Source organism: Equus caballus, chromosome 8 (assembly GCF_041296265.1).
Source record: "Equus caballus isolate H_3958 breed thoroughbred chromosome 8, TB-T2T, whole genome shotgun sequence".
NCBI classification, from domain to species: Eukaryota; Metazoa; Chordata; class Mammalia; order Perissodactyla; family Equidae; genus Equus; species Equus caballus.
The window spans coordinates 51,550,289-51,568,296 of NC_091691.1; the positions used below are offsets into that span (position 1 = coordinate 51,550,289).

An 18,008-nucleotide genomic window follows, 5' to 3' on the forward strand; every position below is an offset into this window, starting at 1 on the left:
TGGGAATTCAACCAACTGTGGATCAAAAGGCCTATGATGGCTACATCTGTACTGAACACATACAGATGTTTTTTTCCTGTCATTACTCCCTAAACAGTACAGTATAACAACTATTTACATAGCATTTACATGGTATTAGAGATTATAAGTAATCCAGAGATGATTTAAAGTATACAGGAGGATGTGTGTAGCTTATATGCAAATGCTACGACATTTTATATAAGGGACTTGAGCACTGTCAGATTTTGGTATCTTTGGGGGTCCTGGAACCAATCCCGCGCGGATACTGAGGGACGACTGTATTTTCAATCTGGGAAAATGAAAAAAGTTCTGGAGATGTATGGCGAGAATGGTTGCGCAATATTAATATACTTAATACCACTGAACGGTATAGTTAAAAATGGTTAAAATGTTAAATTTTATATTATGCATATTTTACCACAATACAAAAATGTGTAGAGATGTGCAAAGATTCCAGAATATCTAACACTACTCTTTCTATTTTATTGAGGTATAATTGACATACAATATCATATTAGTTGCAGGGTACACTATAGTGATTCGATACTTATATACATTACAAAATGATCACCATGATAGCAGTAGTTACCATCTGTCGCCATACAAAATTATTACAAAATTATTGACTATATTCCCTATGCCGTACATTACACCCCCATGACTTATGTATTTTATAACTTGAAGTTGGTACCTCTCAATCCCCTTCACCTATTTCACCCACCCCCAACCCCTCTCCCCTGTGGTAACTGCCAGTTTATTTTCTGTATCTATGAGTCTGTTTCTGCTTTGTTTTGCTTATTTATTTTTGTTTTTTAGATTCTACATATACATGAAGTCATACTTACAGTTTTTGTCTTTTTCTGTCTGACTTAGTTCACTTAGAATGGTATCCTCTAGGTCCAGCCATGTTGTTGCAAATGACAAGATTTCATTCTTTTTTATGACAGTACTATTCCATGACTGACTAATATTCCATTGTGATATATACACGTATATATCCCACACCTTCTTTATTCATTCATCTATCAATGAATACTTAGGCTACTTTCATATCTTGACTATTGTAAATAATGCTGCAATGAAAATTGGGGTGAACCTATCTCTTCAAATTAGTAGTTTGTGTTCTTCAGATAAATATCCAGAAACGGAATAAAATGATTTATTTGATTTTTTTGAAGAACCTCCATATTGTTTTCCATAGTGGCTGCACCAACTTACATTCCCACCAACAGTGCCTGTGTTCCCTTTTCTCTACATCCTCACCAATTCTTGTTATGTTTTTGTCTTTTTGATAATAGCTGTTCTGACAGGTGTGAGATGGTATCTCATTGTGGTTTTGATTTGCATTTCCCTGATGATCAGTGATGTTGAACAATTTTTCATGTGCCTGTTGCCTGTCTGTATGTCTTCTTTGGAAGAATGTCTATTCAGGTCCTCTGCCCATTGTGTCATTTGTTTTTCGATATTAAGTTGTATAAGTTCTTAATATGTTTTGGATATTAACCCCTTATCAGATATATGATTTGCAACTGTCTTTTCCCATTCAGTATGTTGCCTTTTCATTTTGTTGATGGTTTTTCTTCACTGTGAAAAGCTTTTTAGTTTGATGTAATCCCATTTGTTTATTTTTGCTTTTGTTGCTCTTGTCTGAAGAGATTGGTCTAAAAAAATATTGCTAAGACTGATGTCGGTAAGCAGACCACCTATGTTTTCTTCTAGGAGTTTTCTGGTTTCAGACCTTACATTCAAGTCTTTAATCCATTTTGAAGTTATTTTTGTATATGGTGTAAGATAGTGGTCCAGTCTCATTCTTTTGCATATAGCTGTCCAGTTTCCCCAACACCATTTATTGAAGAGACTCTTTTTCCCCCATTGTATAGTCTTGCCACCTTTGTCATAGATTAATTGACTATATGTGTGTGTTTATTTCTGGGCTCTATATTCTATTCCTTTCATCTATAAGTCTATTTCTGTGCCAGTACTATACTGTTTTTATTATTATAACTTTGTAGTATAGTTTGAAATCAGGGAGCAGGATATCTCTGGCTTTGTTCTTCTTTCTCAAAATTGCTTTGGTTATTCGAGATCATTTGTGGTTCCATACAAATTTTAGGGTTCTTTGATCTAGTTCTGTGAAAAATGCCATTGGTATTTTGATGGGTATTTCATTGAATCTATAGATTGCTTTGGGTAGTACGGACATTTTAACACTATTAATTCTTTCAATCCATGAGCATGGTATATCTTTCCATTTATTTATGTTGTCTTCAACTTTTTAATCAGTGTGTTATAGTTTCCAGACTACAGGTCTTTCACCTCCTTTGTTAAATTTATTCCTGCGTGTTTTATTTTTTATTTTATTTTTAAAGATTAGCACCTGAGCTAACACCTGTTGCCAATCTTCTTTCTCTTTTTTTTCTTCTTCTCCCCAAAGCCCCGCCCAGCACATAGTTGTATATTCTAGTTCTGATTGCCTCTGGTTGTGCTGTGTGGGACGTCGCCTCAGCATGGCCTGAAGAGCAGTGCCATGTCCATGCCCAGGATCCAAACCTCCAAAACCTGTGCCGCTGAAGCAGATTGTGTGAACTTAGCCACTCAGCCATGGGCCTGGCCCCTATTTTTTTGATTCACTTGTAAATGGGATTGTTTTCTTAATTTTTCTTTTTGATAGCTCACTATAGTGTATAGAAATTCAACGGATTTCTGTATATTAATTTTGTCTCCTGCAACTAACTAAATTCATTTATTAGTTCTAATAGGTTTTTGGTGGAGTCTTTAGGTTTTATATGTATAGTATCATGTCATCTGCAAATAATGACAATTTTACTTCTTCCTTTCCAATTTAGATACCTTTATTTTTCTTGCCTAATGCTGTACCTAAGACTCAGAATACTATGTTGAATAAAATTGGGGAGAGTGGGCCTCCTTGTCTTGTTCCTGATCTTAGAGGAAGGACTTTAAGCTTTTCATCATTGAGTATGAGGTTGTCTGTGGATTTGTCATATGTGGCCTTCATTGTGTTTAGGTACATTCCCTCTATACTCACTTTCTTGAGAGTTTTTATCATAAACAGATGTTAAATTTTGTCAAATACTTTTTCTGCACCTACTGAGATGATCATAAAATTTTTATCCTTCATTTTTTTAATGTGGTGTATCACATTGATTGATTTGTGGATATTCAACCATCCTTGCATTCCTGGAATAAATCCCACTCTTCATGGTGTATGATCCTTTTAATGTATTGTTGAATTCAGCTTACTAACATATTGTTGAGGATTTTTGCATCTATGTTTATCAGAGATATTGCCCTATAATTTTATTTTTTTTGTGGTTTCATTGGTATCAGGGTAATGCTGGCCTTGTAAAATAAGTTTGGAAGCATTTCTTCCTCTCAATTTTTTAAAATGACTTGATAAGATGGATATTAACTCTTCTTTAAATGTTTGTTAGAATTTATCTGTGAAGCCTCTGGTCCTGGACTTTGGTTTTGGGGGAGTTTTTAAATTACTGATTCAGTTTTACTACTTGCAATCAGTCAGATTTTCTACTTGTTCATAATTCAGTTTTGGAAGGTTGTGTGTTTCTATGAATCTATCCATTTCTTTTAGTTTCATTGTTATTTTATTTTATTTTTTTTAGTTTCCATTTCATTTATTCTTGCTCTGATCTCTATTATTTCCTTCCTTCTATTAACTTTGGACTTTGTTTGTTCTTCTTTTTTTTAGTTCCTTTAGGTGTAAAGTTAGATTGTTTATTTGAGGTTTTCTTATATCTTGATGTAGGCCTGTATTGCTATGAACTTTCCTCTTAGGACTGCTATTGCTGTGTCCCATAGATTTTGGAAAGCTGTATTTCCGTTTTCATTTATCTCAAGGTATATTTTTATTTCCTCTTTTATTTCTTCACTGACCCATTGTTTGTTTAGTAGCTTATTTATTCTCCATGTATTTGTGTTTGTTCAGTTTTCTTCTTGTAATTGATTCCCAGTTTCATACTGTTGTGGTTGGAAAAAATGCTTGATATGATTTAAATCTTTTTAAATTTGTTGAGACTTGTTTTGTGGCCTAACATGTGATCTATCCTGGAGAAGGATCCATGTGCCCTTGAAAAGAATGTATATTCTGCAGCTTTTAGATCGAATGTTCTGTATATATCTATTAAGTCTATCTGGCCTAATGTGTCATTTAAGGCCAATCTCTCTTTATTGATTTTCTGTCTGGATGATCTATCCATTGAAGTAAGTGGGGTATTAAAGTCTCCTACTATTATTGAATTATTGTCAATTTCTCTCTTTACATCTGTTAATGTTTGCTTTATATATTTAGGTGCTCCTGTGTTGAATGCATAAATATTTACAAATATTATATCCTCTTCTTGCATTGACCCATTTATTATTATGTAATGCCTTTCTTTGTCTTTGGTTACAGTCTTTGCTTTAATGTCTATTTTGTCTAAGACACTCTTGATGAAGAGAAAGACGTAACTAGAAGATATAAAAAGTTATTATAAAGCTGAAGTAATTAAGACAGTGTGATATTGGCATAGGAGTAGAAAAATTAATCATTGGAACAGAAGTGAGAGGTCAGAAACATACTCAGCATATGTAGAAACTTGATGTCCAAATGAGGTGGCATTGTAAACCAATGGAGAAAAGATGAGCTTTTCGATAAATGGTTCTGGGACAATTGATTATCCATATGGGAGTGAAGTTGTTCATGTCATGGCATCTGGCTTCCCCAAAACAAGTGATCTGGAAGAGGGAGTACAACAGAGTGACCAAGAAGGGAGCTTCAATGTCTTTTTATTAGCTAACCTTGGAAGTGACATACCATCTATCACTTCTGCCAGAGTGGGTCTTACAGACCAACTGTGATACTGTGTGGGAGAGGACACAATGGTTTGAATACCAAAGTGGGGGTCTTGGGGCCATCTGGGAGGCTGGTTACCTACCACAGAGGATATATAAGGAAAATAACTTCATGACCTCAGTATAGAAAATGATTCATTAAGATCATAAAGAAAAAGATTAATAAATTTCACTATACATATGGGCCATAGAAAGTCATGGGCATTCTCTATGAAGAGTGGTGTCCCACAGTCCTTCAGTTTCCTCCTACATAGGTCCTGGACAAGCCCAGGAAAATATAGCAGGATTGCTTTTAGGGTACAGACCATGAGGCCTTGGCTTAAGATGGGGCACAGACATTTCCTTCCCCCATGACTGAGGCAAAAAGGGAAGAATAAAGAAGATTTCTGTGACTTTGAATTTGAAATACTTCAGTCTCATCCAGGATTTGTTTAGTCAACAAATACATTTTAAGGAACTCTTATTTATAAAGTGCTGGCATTGAACCATTAGAAATTGCATTCTCAAGAGGATTTGCATCATTTAGAGATTCAACACCATTTCAAATTTCACCTAGAATTAAGTGAGAAATGTGAACATTTTCGTCTAATGTGGTCACTCTATTAAACAACTAAAATCAAACCCAGGGCAACCAGGAAGAGGGGTTTATATAGAGTTATTATACTCTCCCTTTTAAAGTTGTATTAATTCACTTATTTTATTTTGAGCACCTACTGCACATCCAATGTTGTGCTAAATGTATCACACACATTATTTCTAACCACATCTCTGTGAAGCAGTTTTAATCCATTGAAAAGAACAGTAGTAATCATGCACAGAGACACAACCATGACAACAGCGTTAGGGCTTACAGCTCACTTTGGCTGTCATAATGATTGCTGAGATTAGGAGGACAGTGGTTAGGCTCTACTTTGGCAGTTCCAATGATCACCCGCCTCTGACAAGGTGTTCTTTTTTCTAAAGTGTTACCCCAATCTTGGTCTCCTGCCAGCATTTTGCTGCTGCTTCTCTCTTTTGCCCTGGTTTTCCTTTCATCTTTTCTCCCCACCATTCTGCCTCTCCCCTCTCCCCAAAACCAAATTAGTGAGAGGTGAGAAATTGTTGTCAGACTTATGTAAAGCTCTTCTGTTTTGTTTATTTGCCATCTCAAGTCCAGATTATAGAGAAGTTTTACTATTAAGGAATAAATTGAGTAAAAAGTAGATTATCCAGAGAAATAAGTAGAAAATCTGATTTTTGGAATTATATGAATAAATGATAGAAAGGGGGAAATGAAGAGAAAGATCATGAAGCAACAAGAGGAGGAACAAGGTGATTTCATGACATCCTGTCATTGTGGAGCTGGTCTCCATGTGCTGCTTTCAAAGCCAAGCTCTACCCCGAAGACGGTGTGTTTTCATCTCTTTGAATAAACAGTCAAAAATATGTTTAACAAGTATAACACATATATTTTGAGCGTCAATATGAGTAAAGAATGGAGTCAGGCTTGTAGAGATTTCTAGACATGGACAAATGCACCATAATTTCCCTAAAACATTTATTTCTGAGTTTCAAAGCAGCACTTAAAGCTTTTTTTTGGGAGGAGGCAAGATGTATAGATCTACATTTTTCCAGGTATGTTTTTTAAAACATTCTTTCTTACTGTAAAATATATGTTTATTTATATTAATAATTTATATAAAAATGTGAAGCCAGCACCCATTTAATAACTAAATAACTACCAAGTCAAGAACAAGAACACTAGGGGCCGACCCCATGGCTGAGTGGTTAAGTTCACACGCTCCGCTTCGTTGGCCCAGGGTTTCTCAGGTTCGGATCCTGGGCGCGGACATGGCACCGCTCGTCAGGCCATGCTGAGGTGGTGTCCCACATGCCACAGCTAGAAGGACCCACAACTAAAAAAATATACAACTATGTACCAGGGGGCTTTGGGAAGAAAAAGGAAAAATAAAATCTTTAAAAAGAAAAAAAAAAAGAACACTGCCCTAGGGGCACCATGCTTTTCTGATCTATCACCCCTGCTTCCTCTCTGGAAGTAACCACTATTCTGCTGTGTTTCTCTCTTGCTTGTCTTTATAATTTTACCAGCTAATATGCATCCCTAAATAACATAGTTTAGTTTTGGCATTTTTGAACTTTACATAAATTAAAAAATCATACTCTAACGCAATAGTCTTCTTTAACTTGCTTCTTTCACTTAGCATTTTTGCGAGTTTCATCTATGTTGATGTGCATATTGCTAGTTCATCCACGTTCATTGTTGCATGGTATTCTATTATATGGATGTACCACAGGCTATCCGTTTTACTTTAATGAACATTATTTCCCATTTTTGACTGTTAGAAACAATGCTGCTGGAACTCTTTAATGTAAGTCACCCAGTGCATATGTGCAAGATCTCTAGGTTAGGGGCCGGCCAGGTGGCACAGTGGTTAAGTGCCCACATTCTGCTTCATCGGCCCGGGGTTCGCCTGTTTGGATCCCGGGTGTGGACGTGGCACTGCTTGTCAAGCCATGCTGTGGCAGGTGTCCCACATATAAAGTAGAGGAAGATGGGCATGGATGTTAGCTCAGGGCCAGTCTTCCTTAGCAAAAAGAGGAGGATTGGCAGCAGATGCTAGCTGAGGGCTAATCTTCCTCAAGAAAAAAAAAGGTGAAAATATTAAAGAAAAAAAAACTCTAGGTTATATGTCTAGGGGTGTGATTGATGGGTTTCAGGGTATGAGACTGTTCGAATGTAAAAAGTAATGCAGAACTGTTTTCCAAAACAGTTGTACCAGTTTACACTCCCACCAGCAGGGTGTGAGAGTCTGTCCACATTCACACAAACACTCAGTGTTGTCAGGGTTTTACATTTTTGTCAGTCTGGTAGCACAGAGTGGTATCTATTTGGATTAGATATTAATTAATTAGGGATTAATCTGCACTTCCATGATCATTAGTGAGCTTGAGCATATTTTGTATTGGCCATTCAAGTTTTCTCTTTTGTGATGTGCAGATTCCAGTCTTTTGTCCGTTTTTCTACTGGATTGTTTGTCTTTTTCTTGTTGATTTGTCAAGTTCCTCTATCAACTTTGTTATCAGATATATGTTGCAAACGTGTGAGAGGGCCTGGAGGCACCAGTAAAGGCTTCAGAGAACGGATGAGGAGTCCGGGGTCCTGTGAGCGGAGTTGAAGTTCTCCAGACATGGAGAAAATCCCGCAAGGAGGGAACAGTTTCTGCAAAGATTACATTTGTTTAGGGGCCTCCGCTCAAACATGAGTGAGAAAAGGTAAAAAGGAGAAAGAACCGCCTTCCCTCTTCAGCTCAGGCAAGTTAGATTTGTTTCTGGGTTTAACACTCCGCTTTCTGAAGACTCGTCTTAACGCGGACGAAGTGGATGTGTGTCTCTCCAGGCCGGGCTTCAGCTCTTCACGGCGCCTTCAGAGGCTCATCTCAGAGAAATACGACATGTCTCCGGGCAAGGGGGGTCAAATTGGAGGAAACCATCATCTAAGCAAAATAGTTTCCATCATCCAGCCTTACTCCCTTTAAAATTTCGAAGTATGTTAAGTATTTGAAAGCCCAACCTAACGAGAGTATTCATAATGAAGCCGTCCTTCAGAAGACATAATTTATCTGCTTTTCGTGGAAATCATTTAGGAGCAGCAGTTCAAAGCTTGAAATGGATTTTCCTTTTATTTGCTATCTCTACAGCTGACAGATCTGTCTGGCTGAGCAGTGATTTGGCAATGCTTGGTTCTGATTCCAGCTTTTTAAAAGTACAGTTAAGGAAAACTGTAATTCTGAGGCAACGTACATTGGAATCCTTACTTGGCCCCTCATTACCTCATTCACTAGGGAGGGAAGCGCTCTGACTGCAGATCACGTGCTTTGGCCCGGGGAGAAGGTGACTCTTATTTTGTTCTGACCGCCTGGGCCTCAGAGCAGGCGGAGGAAGGCTGAAAATAGTCACTCCTCGGCCACGTTGGTCAGGCGGGATGGCCTCTCTAACATGGCCTCCTGAGGTCAGCCTCACCAGTTAAGGTAGGTATGATGTGAGCGGAGTTGGGAAAAGCCCAAGGAAAACTTTACAAAGGTTTAGATTTATTCAAGTTGTTTACATTTGCTAAAAGATAAAACTGAAGTGTACTTTTCTGTTCAAAGTGTGAGTTTTCAAATTGTTTCTAAGTCAGCATCCTCAGACCCCAGGTCTGAACCAAATTTAATGCCACTTTTCCCCTTCTATATTATGTATCATCATTTGATCAGCGGTCTTGTGAAAGGCAGACACTTGCCCGCTTTCTTTCACTCATTCAGCATATTATTAAACAAGTATTATGTGCCAGGCACTGTGCCAAGTATTAGGGATAAAATATGAATAAGACAAACAAGAAACAGTTTTTCCTCAAAAAGCCTTTATTCAAAACTAAGCGATGGTGTTAGAGGTCAGAATCGATATGACTTTGGGGAAGGGTTAAAGACCGGAAGGAGCCGTGAGGGGCCCTGCGGTGCTGTCGTGTTTTGCTTCTTGATCTGGGTGCTGGTCACACGGCTGTGTTCACTTTGTGAAAATTCATTGAGTTGATCACATGATTTACGCACTTTTTTGTAAGAACGTTATACTTTGATAAAATTTACATTAGAAAACCACAATCTACAAATATATACATTTTAAAAACCTTTATGAAACTAAAATCTCTAGTAGTAAAGTGAAAGATTCTTTTAGGGTTGAAACCTATAGGAACTGAGTTCTGGTACCTTTTTTCTAATGTTCTTCCTATTTCTCCCAGGAATCCTGGCACCATTTTGCCCTCACTCAGCCCTTTGGAAAGCATAACGTCAGAATATTCACAGAATAAAATATTTTGGTTTTATATTTTTTAAAGTTAGGGAAAAACATGCAAGAGTGTAATAGAAAACTAAGGCACTTTCCTCCTTGACCCTTAACATTCTCTGAGTTACAAAACTCTCGTCTCACCTTGCATTTTCCATTAGTCAAAAGATATAAGCAACTTTGGCATATTACTTATACTGTCTTAGTCTTTTTAACCAATAAATGTTCAAAGATCTCAATGGGGTAGAAGGCGAGCTGATTTGAGCAGGCGCTCCCCTGTTCTGCACAGTTTAAATGCGCTATGACCAGGCGGTAACATGGACACAGAACGTAGCACCTTGGGGCCGTCTTCTTACTGAGCCCCTGGGAACAAGTTTAAAAGTGATTAAGTCCGAGAAGACTGAAGCCAAGGAAAGCTCATGCAAACATCCAGCTTCGCCAACAACCAACCAACCAACCAAATCTCCAGTGCTCACTCAACTCTTTTTTCATAATATAAACTTCAAAAATTTACCAAAACGTATGAGGCAATAACAAGTTTTGGGAGAAAAACTTGCCCCAAGTAAAGTTATGACTTACATGAGTCTAATTCTTTCTTCTTTTATTATTTGCCTTGACATTTACTAATGTTTTAGCCTTTATAAACACTATGCTGTGTTAAACAGAGTGTGGCTTTCAGTTCATTTTAGGTCTCTTAGAGTGACCGTATAATTTACTGTTCAAACCCAGGCACTTTTGAAGATGAAAGGAGACATTAAAAATAATTACCAGTGTTAACTGATCCACAACAGGAGTAACCTGGAACTGGCCCAGGCAAATTAGGCATTCGGTCACCCTACCTATCTTTAGATGAGCGACAAAACGAACTAGAGTTTTCCCTACCAGCCTACACCGTACATGTGACAGTGACAGTCCTGCACCCCTTCCTCATGTTCAGTACTCCTCAATCCTACCTGGCCCTTGGCCTCACCCACCTCCTGGCTACTTCTAGGCCACTTACCTCAGTCTAGCTGGTCTACCAGCTGTCCCCTGCCTTTATTTATTAAAAACATACAATTCACAAGGTCACATTAATTGCCCCTTCCTCTCTTGCACTCACATTCATTTTCGATATCATAGCTGAGTTAAAGCAAAACAAAATAAAACACTAAGCTTAAACCCACTCTTCTCCATGGTCTTTCCTAATTAATATTCGACTTTTCTGATTGCCTCAAGTTCTATTTCTTTATCATCACCTAGGTACACATTTTTTTACTATACTAAATTCTATTTACGGAACGTAACTTTGTAATTGTTCTTAAGTCATACCTGTGCATCTTGCTTCCCAGTCAATTAAGATGATAAAGAACTAGATATGTCTTTTCCTGGCTCCCATATTGCCTGGTATAGTGTTCAATATGCAGAACTTCCTCAGTATGCTTACTGATGAAACAGACCTTTTGATGGTCCCAAAATTTCAAGAACTTTTCCTTATCCCCCCAAATGCAACATTTTCTTATTGCTCCCAGACTTAAGTTGAAATACAGTTGATCCTCATTATTCACAGATTCCAGATTTGTGAATTTTCCTACTGGCCAAATTTATTTGTAATTCCAAAAGCACTACGTGCAGGACTTTCATGGCCATTTGTGGACTTTCTCAGAGTGGCGAAAGATGTGACTTCCTCCATGTGCACATTCCCAGCTGAGGTCCAGCAAGGCAGCCCTCTGCCTTCTTGTTTTAGCTCTCATACTATAAACAAGTGTCCTTTTCATGGTAAATTTAGCGTCAGGTCTTTTGCATTTTTGTGCTCCTTGTTGGTGATTTCACTGTCTACAACGACGCCAAGCACAGTGCTGAAGAACTGTCTACCGTTCCTAAGCACAAGAAGGCTGTGATGTGCCTCACGGAGAAAAGACATGTGTTAGATAAGCTTTGTCTCGGCATGAGTTACAGGGGTGTTGGCCGTGAATGTCAATGAATGAATAACATATATTAAATAAGGTGTCTTTACATAGAAACACACTTAAAACAAGATTATCTATTGATTGGTTGACAAAAACATTGTGACCAGAGGCTTGTAGGAACCTAACCCTGTATTTCCCCTAGGAGCAATTGTTCAGTATTCACTAACTCAGTGTTTGCAGTGACTTTATATAGAACATACTACACCAAATAATGAGAATTGACTTATTTAAGTACTTAAAATTTAACTGTTTGGAACTGCACAACCTGAAATACTAGAGTTAATTTGCTCATGAATACTATTCTAATGAGTAAGGACCAAGCTTGTGCTAAAATTTAATAATTTATTTTATAATCATCAAACACATTCTGCTATTTAAAATATTTTGTTGATTCCACAGCAATTGACTCTCATTCCATAAATAAATGATGAACTACAGCATAGCTTGGTGTGGCTCATATATATGAAGATATAATTGCCTAAGCTGTTATAGCTCTCATGGAAACAAATAAATAAAATTCTAAGAACCTATTTTTGTCAGTTATTACTCATGAAGAAAAAAATGTGTTCAAAACCACACCATAAGTGTAACAGCAGTGAATTCTTGAATGTAGTATATGGCCTACAGTTAGCTGTAGGAAGCATTCTTAAATCCAAGAAACATCTGAAAAAAATTAAGGGATATGGAATTAGTAATTAATTTCATCTTTTTGAAGAAGAAGAAAATATTCACTATTCAATTGCCTGATGATCTGAGTTTATTTTCGTAGCGTTATTAATCCTCCCAAAGATCTCATTGAACTGTTCTAAAATAAATTCCTTTGCAACATAGAGGATGAAATCTCCTAACAATAAGCTGAGCTATATGCTTTCTCTTGGGGAGCAGTAGAAAGAAAACTGGGCTAGAAGTCAAGAGCACAGTATTCTATTCCCGACTATCACATGGGGAGTCATCCTGACTGAGTCTTGAATGTGCCCTCTTGAGAACCACTTTGTATTTCTTATTCAAAAAGAACTGCAATAGATAGTCAGCTTCCCATGTCAGTTGGCACAACAAAAGAACACAAAGCTCCTGAACCTGATTGCAAATTTGTTGCAATGCTGAAGTGGTGAGTAACAATAACATTTGTAAATATTGATCCTCCATTCACTGTGTGCCTGCACTGTGTGGAGCTGTTTACTCGCCTGATCCTCCCTACAGCCACATGAGGCATTCCCATTTTCAGGAGAGAAAATGGAAGACTCAGGCTTATTGACTTCTCCAAGATCATTGGCTGACGAGGTGAGGGTATCTGGTTTTGAACAGTACACTAACTCCATTGCATGAGCTCTTAATCACTACTTTTTTTCACGTATGATGTCAACTTTTCACAGTTTTGATAGTTTAAAATGTATTAAGGCACATGCCTCTGATCAATACAGAGAAATTTGCTCCTGGCATCTTTCAAGAAAGATAATTAAAATAGCCATAATACTTAACAAAGTTGTTGAATAAATCAATTGATAAATAAGGTCTGTCGTGGGTTCAGAAGATATTGAGATTTTGAGTCTTTAGCTATGTATAGCAAATAGGATATTTGCAAATACGTAAGTTAAGAAAAACTAAAGAGAGCAACTGTTTTTTGTTCTGTTTTGGTCTACTTGAGCAAAACCTTTGACAAGACAGGAAAGTAAATATTGTCTGTAAATTTTGATGTCTGGGGACTCATTGAATTCATTCTGAATGTACCTTGTCCAATGCAATGCCTATGTCAAGCGAAGCTAAACAAAATTGTATCAACTGAACCTGGCATTCCAAAACCAAGACCGAGCTAGACGGTGCAGCCAGTTAATTTTTCTCAGCAACATTTCAGTCTCTCTTTCCCTACCAAACTGCATTTTTTTAAAAAAAGAATGAAGGGCATCTTATCACTAACTTAGGAATGTGTAAGACATTTTCTTATGGTGTATTATGCTAGAAATGCTTTGTAATAATTTATTCAAGACATCCAGTCTTCAAGGACTTTCTTTTTCCATCACTAGATAAGCAGCATTAGATATCTGAGCAGTAAAGATATCTAAAAGTACACCTAGAAATCAGGGGGAAATGTTTTTGAATTCTAGAAGCAAAGATGAAGAACAAGAAGTGTGGGATGCCACGGCTAGTCTTATGACTCTTGACCACATCCTAGTGCGAATCGGTTCATCTTGAGCAAATGTCTTGTGCCCAGATGACTGAACGTGGGGAGGGGGAAATCTACCCGCCTGCCACCTCTGTAATGATCACCCCCCTCCTCCACCAGGGACTGAAGGGAGTCTGGGTACCCAGAGTGTCCCCACGTACGGAGCTTAATGAGCGTCCTTTATCATGACCAGCAGCGAGGGAATGGATTTGATGAAGGAGTTCTACTTTGCATTGTTGCTTAGGTAAGTTGGTCGCACAATCAGGAGAGTAAGTTATGATGGCGCACTTTTGTTTTAAAAGCTGAAGAAATTTCTTCAGATTTCTATAGGAAACTGACAGTTTTCAAGCCGGTAGTTAGCAGCTTATAAGGAATTCACACTTGCAGCATTCTGCCAATTATGTCCACACAATTGCTTATAGCTGGGACCAGATGACCTGCCCAATTAATCTGTTTCCTAATCTGCTTAAATTCTCTCTTCTCAGGAAGCTTCCCTCTGTCTTCTGGAGGGTTCTCTGGTTCCTGAGTCTGAAGTGTCCCTCCTTTTGGCGAGAGAAGAGAGAGGGAAGAGGGTCTCTTGGGATGTTGGCCTCAAGTCTTCCTGAGAGCCAAGAGTCTTCTTCCATCTTCCCAGAGCAGCCCCTCACCAGGTACACGTGGGCATGTGTCTAGAGAAACACATGCGACAAATACTGTCTCACGTAATTGACTGTACATCAGAAACTTTACCCCCTTCATTGCACAGGAACGCCTGGAAGTGCTATAAACACAGCACCATGTCAGTCTGGGCTCACTCATGAATCCTCGGTATTTCTGCACAATACCTAGCATGTGACAGATGCTCAGAATAAAATTTACTTACTGATAAATGCCATTTGTAGTTGATTAAATATAGTATGGTGGTCATCTCAATGAAAAGCTGGCCCTCAAACTCTTGGACTAGAATACAGCTTCCTAGTATAACTTTGATTCAGTGGAAAAAAACAGATTCGACTTGATCAGTCCAACTCACTCTCGAGTTTGAGAATTACCTGTATTGAAGAGAAGTCGTAGTCTGTTAGCTATCAGTTGTAGACCTACATAACTTGTGTTTCCTCCATTTTTTTCTTCTGTCATTCTTCTTCATTTCTGTCTCTGTTTCTTCCCCATGACCCTTTATCAACAAAAATGGTGTTAGGATGAGGAGAACAGGGAAGTCATACAGAAAGATCCAGATTGGGTTACCCAAGGCAGCTTTTTCTCCCTTTCTGGGCTTCTCCCCTCAGGGAGGCTCTTTTGAAGCCCAGGATGACTTCAGCCCACTATTTGCATGATCTTCCTCTTAGAGAGTTCACGGGCAGACTATGTCCTTACATGGTATAATTTTCTGCTCGGCTCTTGTGAAGTTTCTACTTAGGGAATTTTCTTTCTTCCATTTGCAAATCAAAAGGCCCCATAACATCATCAAAGCATATTAGAAATAAAGTGGACGAATGACTTCATTTAATCAGAGTAGAGAACATATCAAAGCTTTAGTGTCCACGTAATTTACAGCCAACAGCGCCTGTGCGGCCACAGAGACTGCAGTTACTCTGTGCAGCCTCCAAGCAGCCTCCCCGCTGTGTTCGTCAGCGGCAGCGGGTTCCCTCAGACACGCGCCTCTCCAACACCGCCAGAACGCAGCGCTTCGGCGGGGATTTTACCCAACGCTCCTCTGTGGAGTCGCTTCATCCCCAAAAGAAATGGGGAGATTCGAGTAACTCAAAAATAGGCAGAAAATAGGCAAGCGAGTGAAAAGACAAATGTCTAGCAGTGTCTGAGGTGTTAAGCAAAGGCGACTGTTGTGGAGTAAACGCCTTTAACATTGATAGAAAAAGAAAGGTCAGAATAGGACCTGAGAAGCAGAGGCTGTGAGATTACCTTTCAAAAATTAGGGCAGCGTTTATTAGAGTCTGACGCTGTGCTTCAGAACCTGTTGGGAAGCGGTGGGGCTGTCGCTTCGACTGTCCCCTGCTGCCTCGGACGCTGACTTGGAAACTGTTAAATGGATGTGTAAGGCAGAGTCGAGGAAAGAGGACTCGCGTTCATTTTCCCCTAAACTCATCCTAAGTCCAAACGTGGAGAACGGCCGAGTCCTGCCGGAGGAGGAAATCCGAGTCGAGTCTGATAAAGAACTGATAAAGATGTCCCTCACTCACCCTGGGAAGCCGGCACCCGGGCTCGACGTGAGGACCGCCAGACTCGCCGACTGCGGCCGCTTCCCGAGGGGCCGGGGGCGCGCCTGTGGGAAGGTGGGAGGTGGAGTTGCCCCGCTTCTGGGAAGAGACCAAAGGAATGAGTAATTGGAAATTCTGTAACGGAGACCCTTCTCCCAAACCCTTTAGCCCTTTTACCCCAAACCCCCCGCCGAGAGGCAAGGAGATTGGAGACAGGGAGACTTGCTGGAGGGAGAGTCACGTTTCGGAGAGGGAAGTGAAATAAAGAGGGCGGCACCCGGGGGGACCTGTGCGTCATTGAGGGACCGAGGAGAAGCGCGGGCGCACGGGGTGGAAAAGGAGAAGCTGGAGCGAGAAGCCGGAGGGGGCGGCCGCGGAGCGCGGGGGGGCGCCGGGAAGCGCCCGAGCCTCCTGACTTCTCAGGCCGCGCCCCGGCCGCCCGCAGACTCGCCGCGCTCGCCCCGACCCGCCGCGCTCCGGATCCGCAGGCGGGGCGCGCCCGCCGCGCGCAGAATGTGGCATCGGACACTGCCCCGGCCCCGCGCGCCCTGGCGCTGGGCGCTGGCGCTGCTGGCCCTGGGCGGCGCGGGGCTGTGCCACGCCGGCCCGCAGCCCAGGCAGCCCGCACGGCCCAGCGCCAGGAACAAGTAAGTGCGCGGCCTCTCTCCTCGCCCCCGGGATGGCGAGGCTCCTTGCAGGAGCCCTGGGCAACCCCCTTCCCCTCCCCGACCCGCCGCCGAAACCCCCAAATGCCCTGCCAGGAGCGATGAGCAGCAGACTGGGGCTCCCCTCAGGCTGCCCTGGGTGGCCGTGCGCGCCCCAGCCGGCGCGGGGCGTCCGGGGCGACCTCTCCAGCGCCTCAAGCAGTGCTGCCTCCGGGGCGTGGGGCACAGGGAGTGTCCTGCAGAGCGAGGCGATCAGGAAACTACTGTAAGGAATTACTGGAGCCCCTGGGACCGTGGTTGCTTTTCTTTTCCCTGTCTTTTGTTGGATAAAAGTGCACGCTCTCCAAAGGCGCACCCGCGCACCCTCCGGATGTCTGCTTTGTGGAGCTCCCGCCTCCGCAGGAACGACGGGCTCCCTGACCCTCGCTCCGTCCGCTGCTGTGTGGCTCGTCCCCTCTTCCCCAGCCTCATTGTTCTCCGCATTTACACTGTGCGCTTCTCCCTCTCTCCTTCTCCTCAGGAACTGGTGCGCCTACATCGTGAACAAGAATGTGAGCTGCTCTGTGCTGGAGGGAAGTGAGAGTTTTATTCAGGCTCAGTACAACTGTGCCTGGAACCAGATGCCCTGTCCGTCCGCGCTGGTGTAAGTCGTGGAGCCGAGGAGCGGGCGGGGCGCGCCCGGCCTGGGCGATGGGGGTGGGGGTGGGGTCGGAGCGTTGGGCTCCAGCCCGTCGGTAAATCTTTTCCGGAGCGAGTGAAAACTCAGCGGCTGGAAAGTTTGAGCGCTGAGCCTGCTACCAGGCCCGTTGGGGTATTGAAGAAGCGTGTGCTGCCTTGAGTGAGCGTTGAGGATGCGCGCGACTTGCGAGCTTGCGATGACCAGGGCAGAGGAGGGATGAACAAAACTCCCACCCCCACTTCTCTTTTTTTCTTTCAATTTTATTACTAACATAAGGCAGCTGGACCTAATTAGATCCATATTGTGTGTTCTGGGGCACACAGAAGATTCCAAAATGTATACTGCTAAGAACTTTTAGATGAGGATTAGATGAGAGGCTTGCTCTAGCCAGTGTTCTCAAACAGGCGAGTTTTGTCCAAATGTCCCCATAAAACTGACTTCTTCCAGTGTCGTAGATTTCTAAACTGAAGTCGCCAGGAGAACTTGCTTAAAAGTGTGTCGTCGTTGGTTTTTTTTGAAGTTAGATTTGGGGATTCGGCTAAGAGGTTGTCAGGAGAGAATGGTCCTTAAAGACAAGGGGAAGAATCAATGATCTTTGTGCTTATAAAGATTTCACCGTCTTAAAAAAACAAAGAGGAAGCAATGCAATAGAGG

At 41.1% G+C, this 18,008-nt stretch overlaps 1 protein-coding gene and 1 long non-coding RNA gene across 3 annotated transcripts in view; one reads left to right on the forward strand and one right to left on the reverse strand.

The window, feature by feature from the left end:
• Nucleotides 1–11,976: 11,976 nt before the first annotated feature.
• Nucleotides 11,977–16,241, reverse strand: LOC138915270 (uncharacterized). Its single transcript, XR_011420968.1, has 3 exons — nucleotides 15,715–16,241; nucleotides 14,847–14,968; nucleotides 11,977–12,317 (listed from the first exon to the last, which is right to left on the reverse strand). It is a non-coding gene; the product is annotated as an uncharacterized lncRNA (long non-coding RNA).
• Nucleotides 16,242–16,305: 64 nt separating this feature from the next.
• Nucleotides 16,306–18,008, forward strand: part of EMILIN2 (elastin microfibril interfacer 2) — a 51,290-nt gene continuing 49,587 nt past the window's right edge. For both annotated transcript variants that reach the window (XM_023647550.2, XM_070220803.1), the window contains exons 1-2: nucleotides 16,306–16,657; nucleotides 17,196–17,318. In XM_023647550.2, coding sequence (XP_023503318.2) covers nucleotides 16,524–16,657; nucleotides 17,196–17,318 — 257 coding nt within the window. In that variant the 5' untranslated portion in view covers nucleotides 16,306–16,523. The remainder of the gene's footprint in view (nucleotides 16,658–17,195; nucleotides 17,319–18,008) is intronic.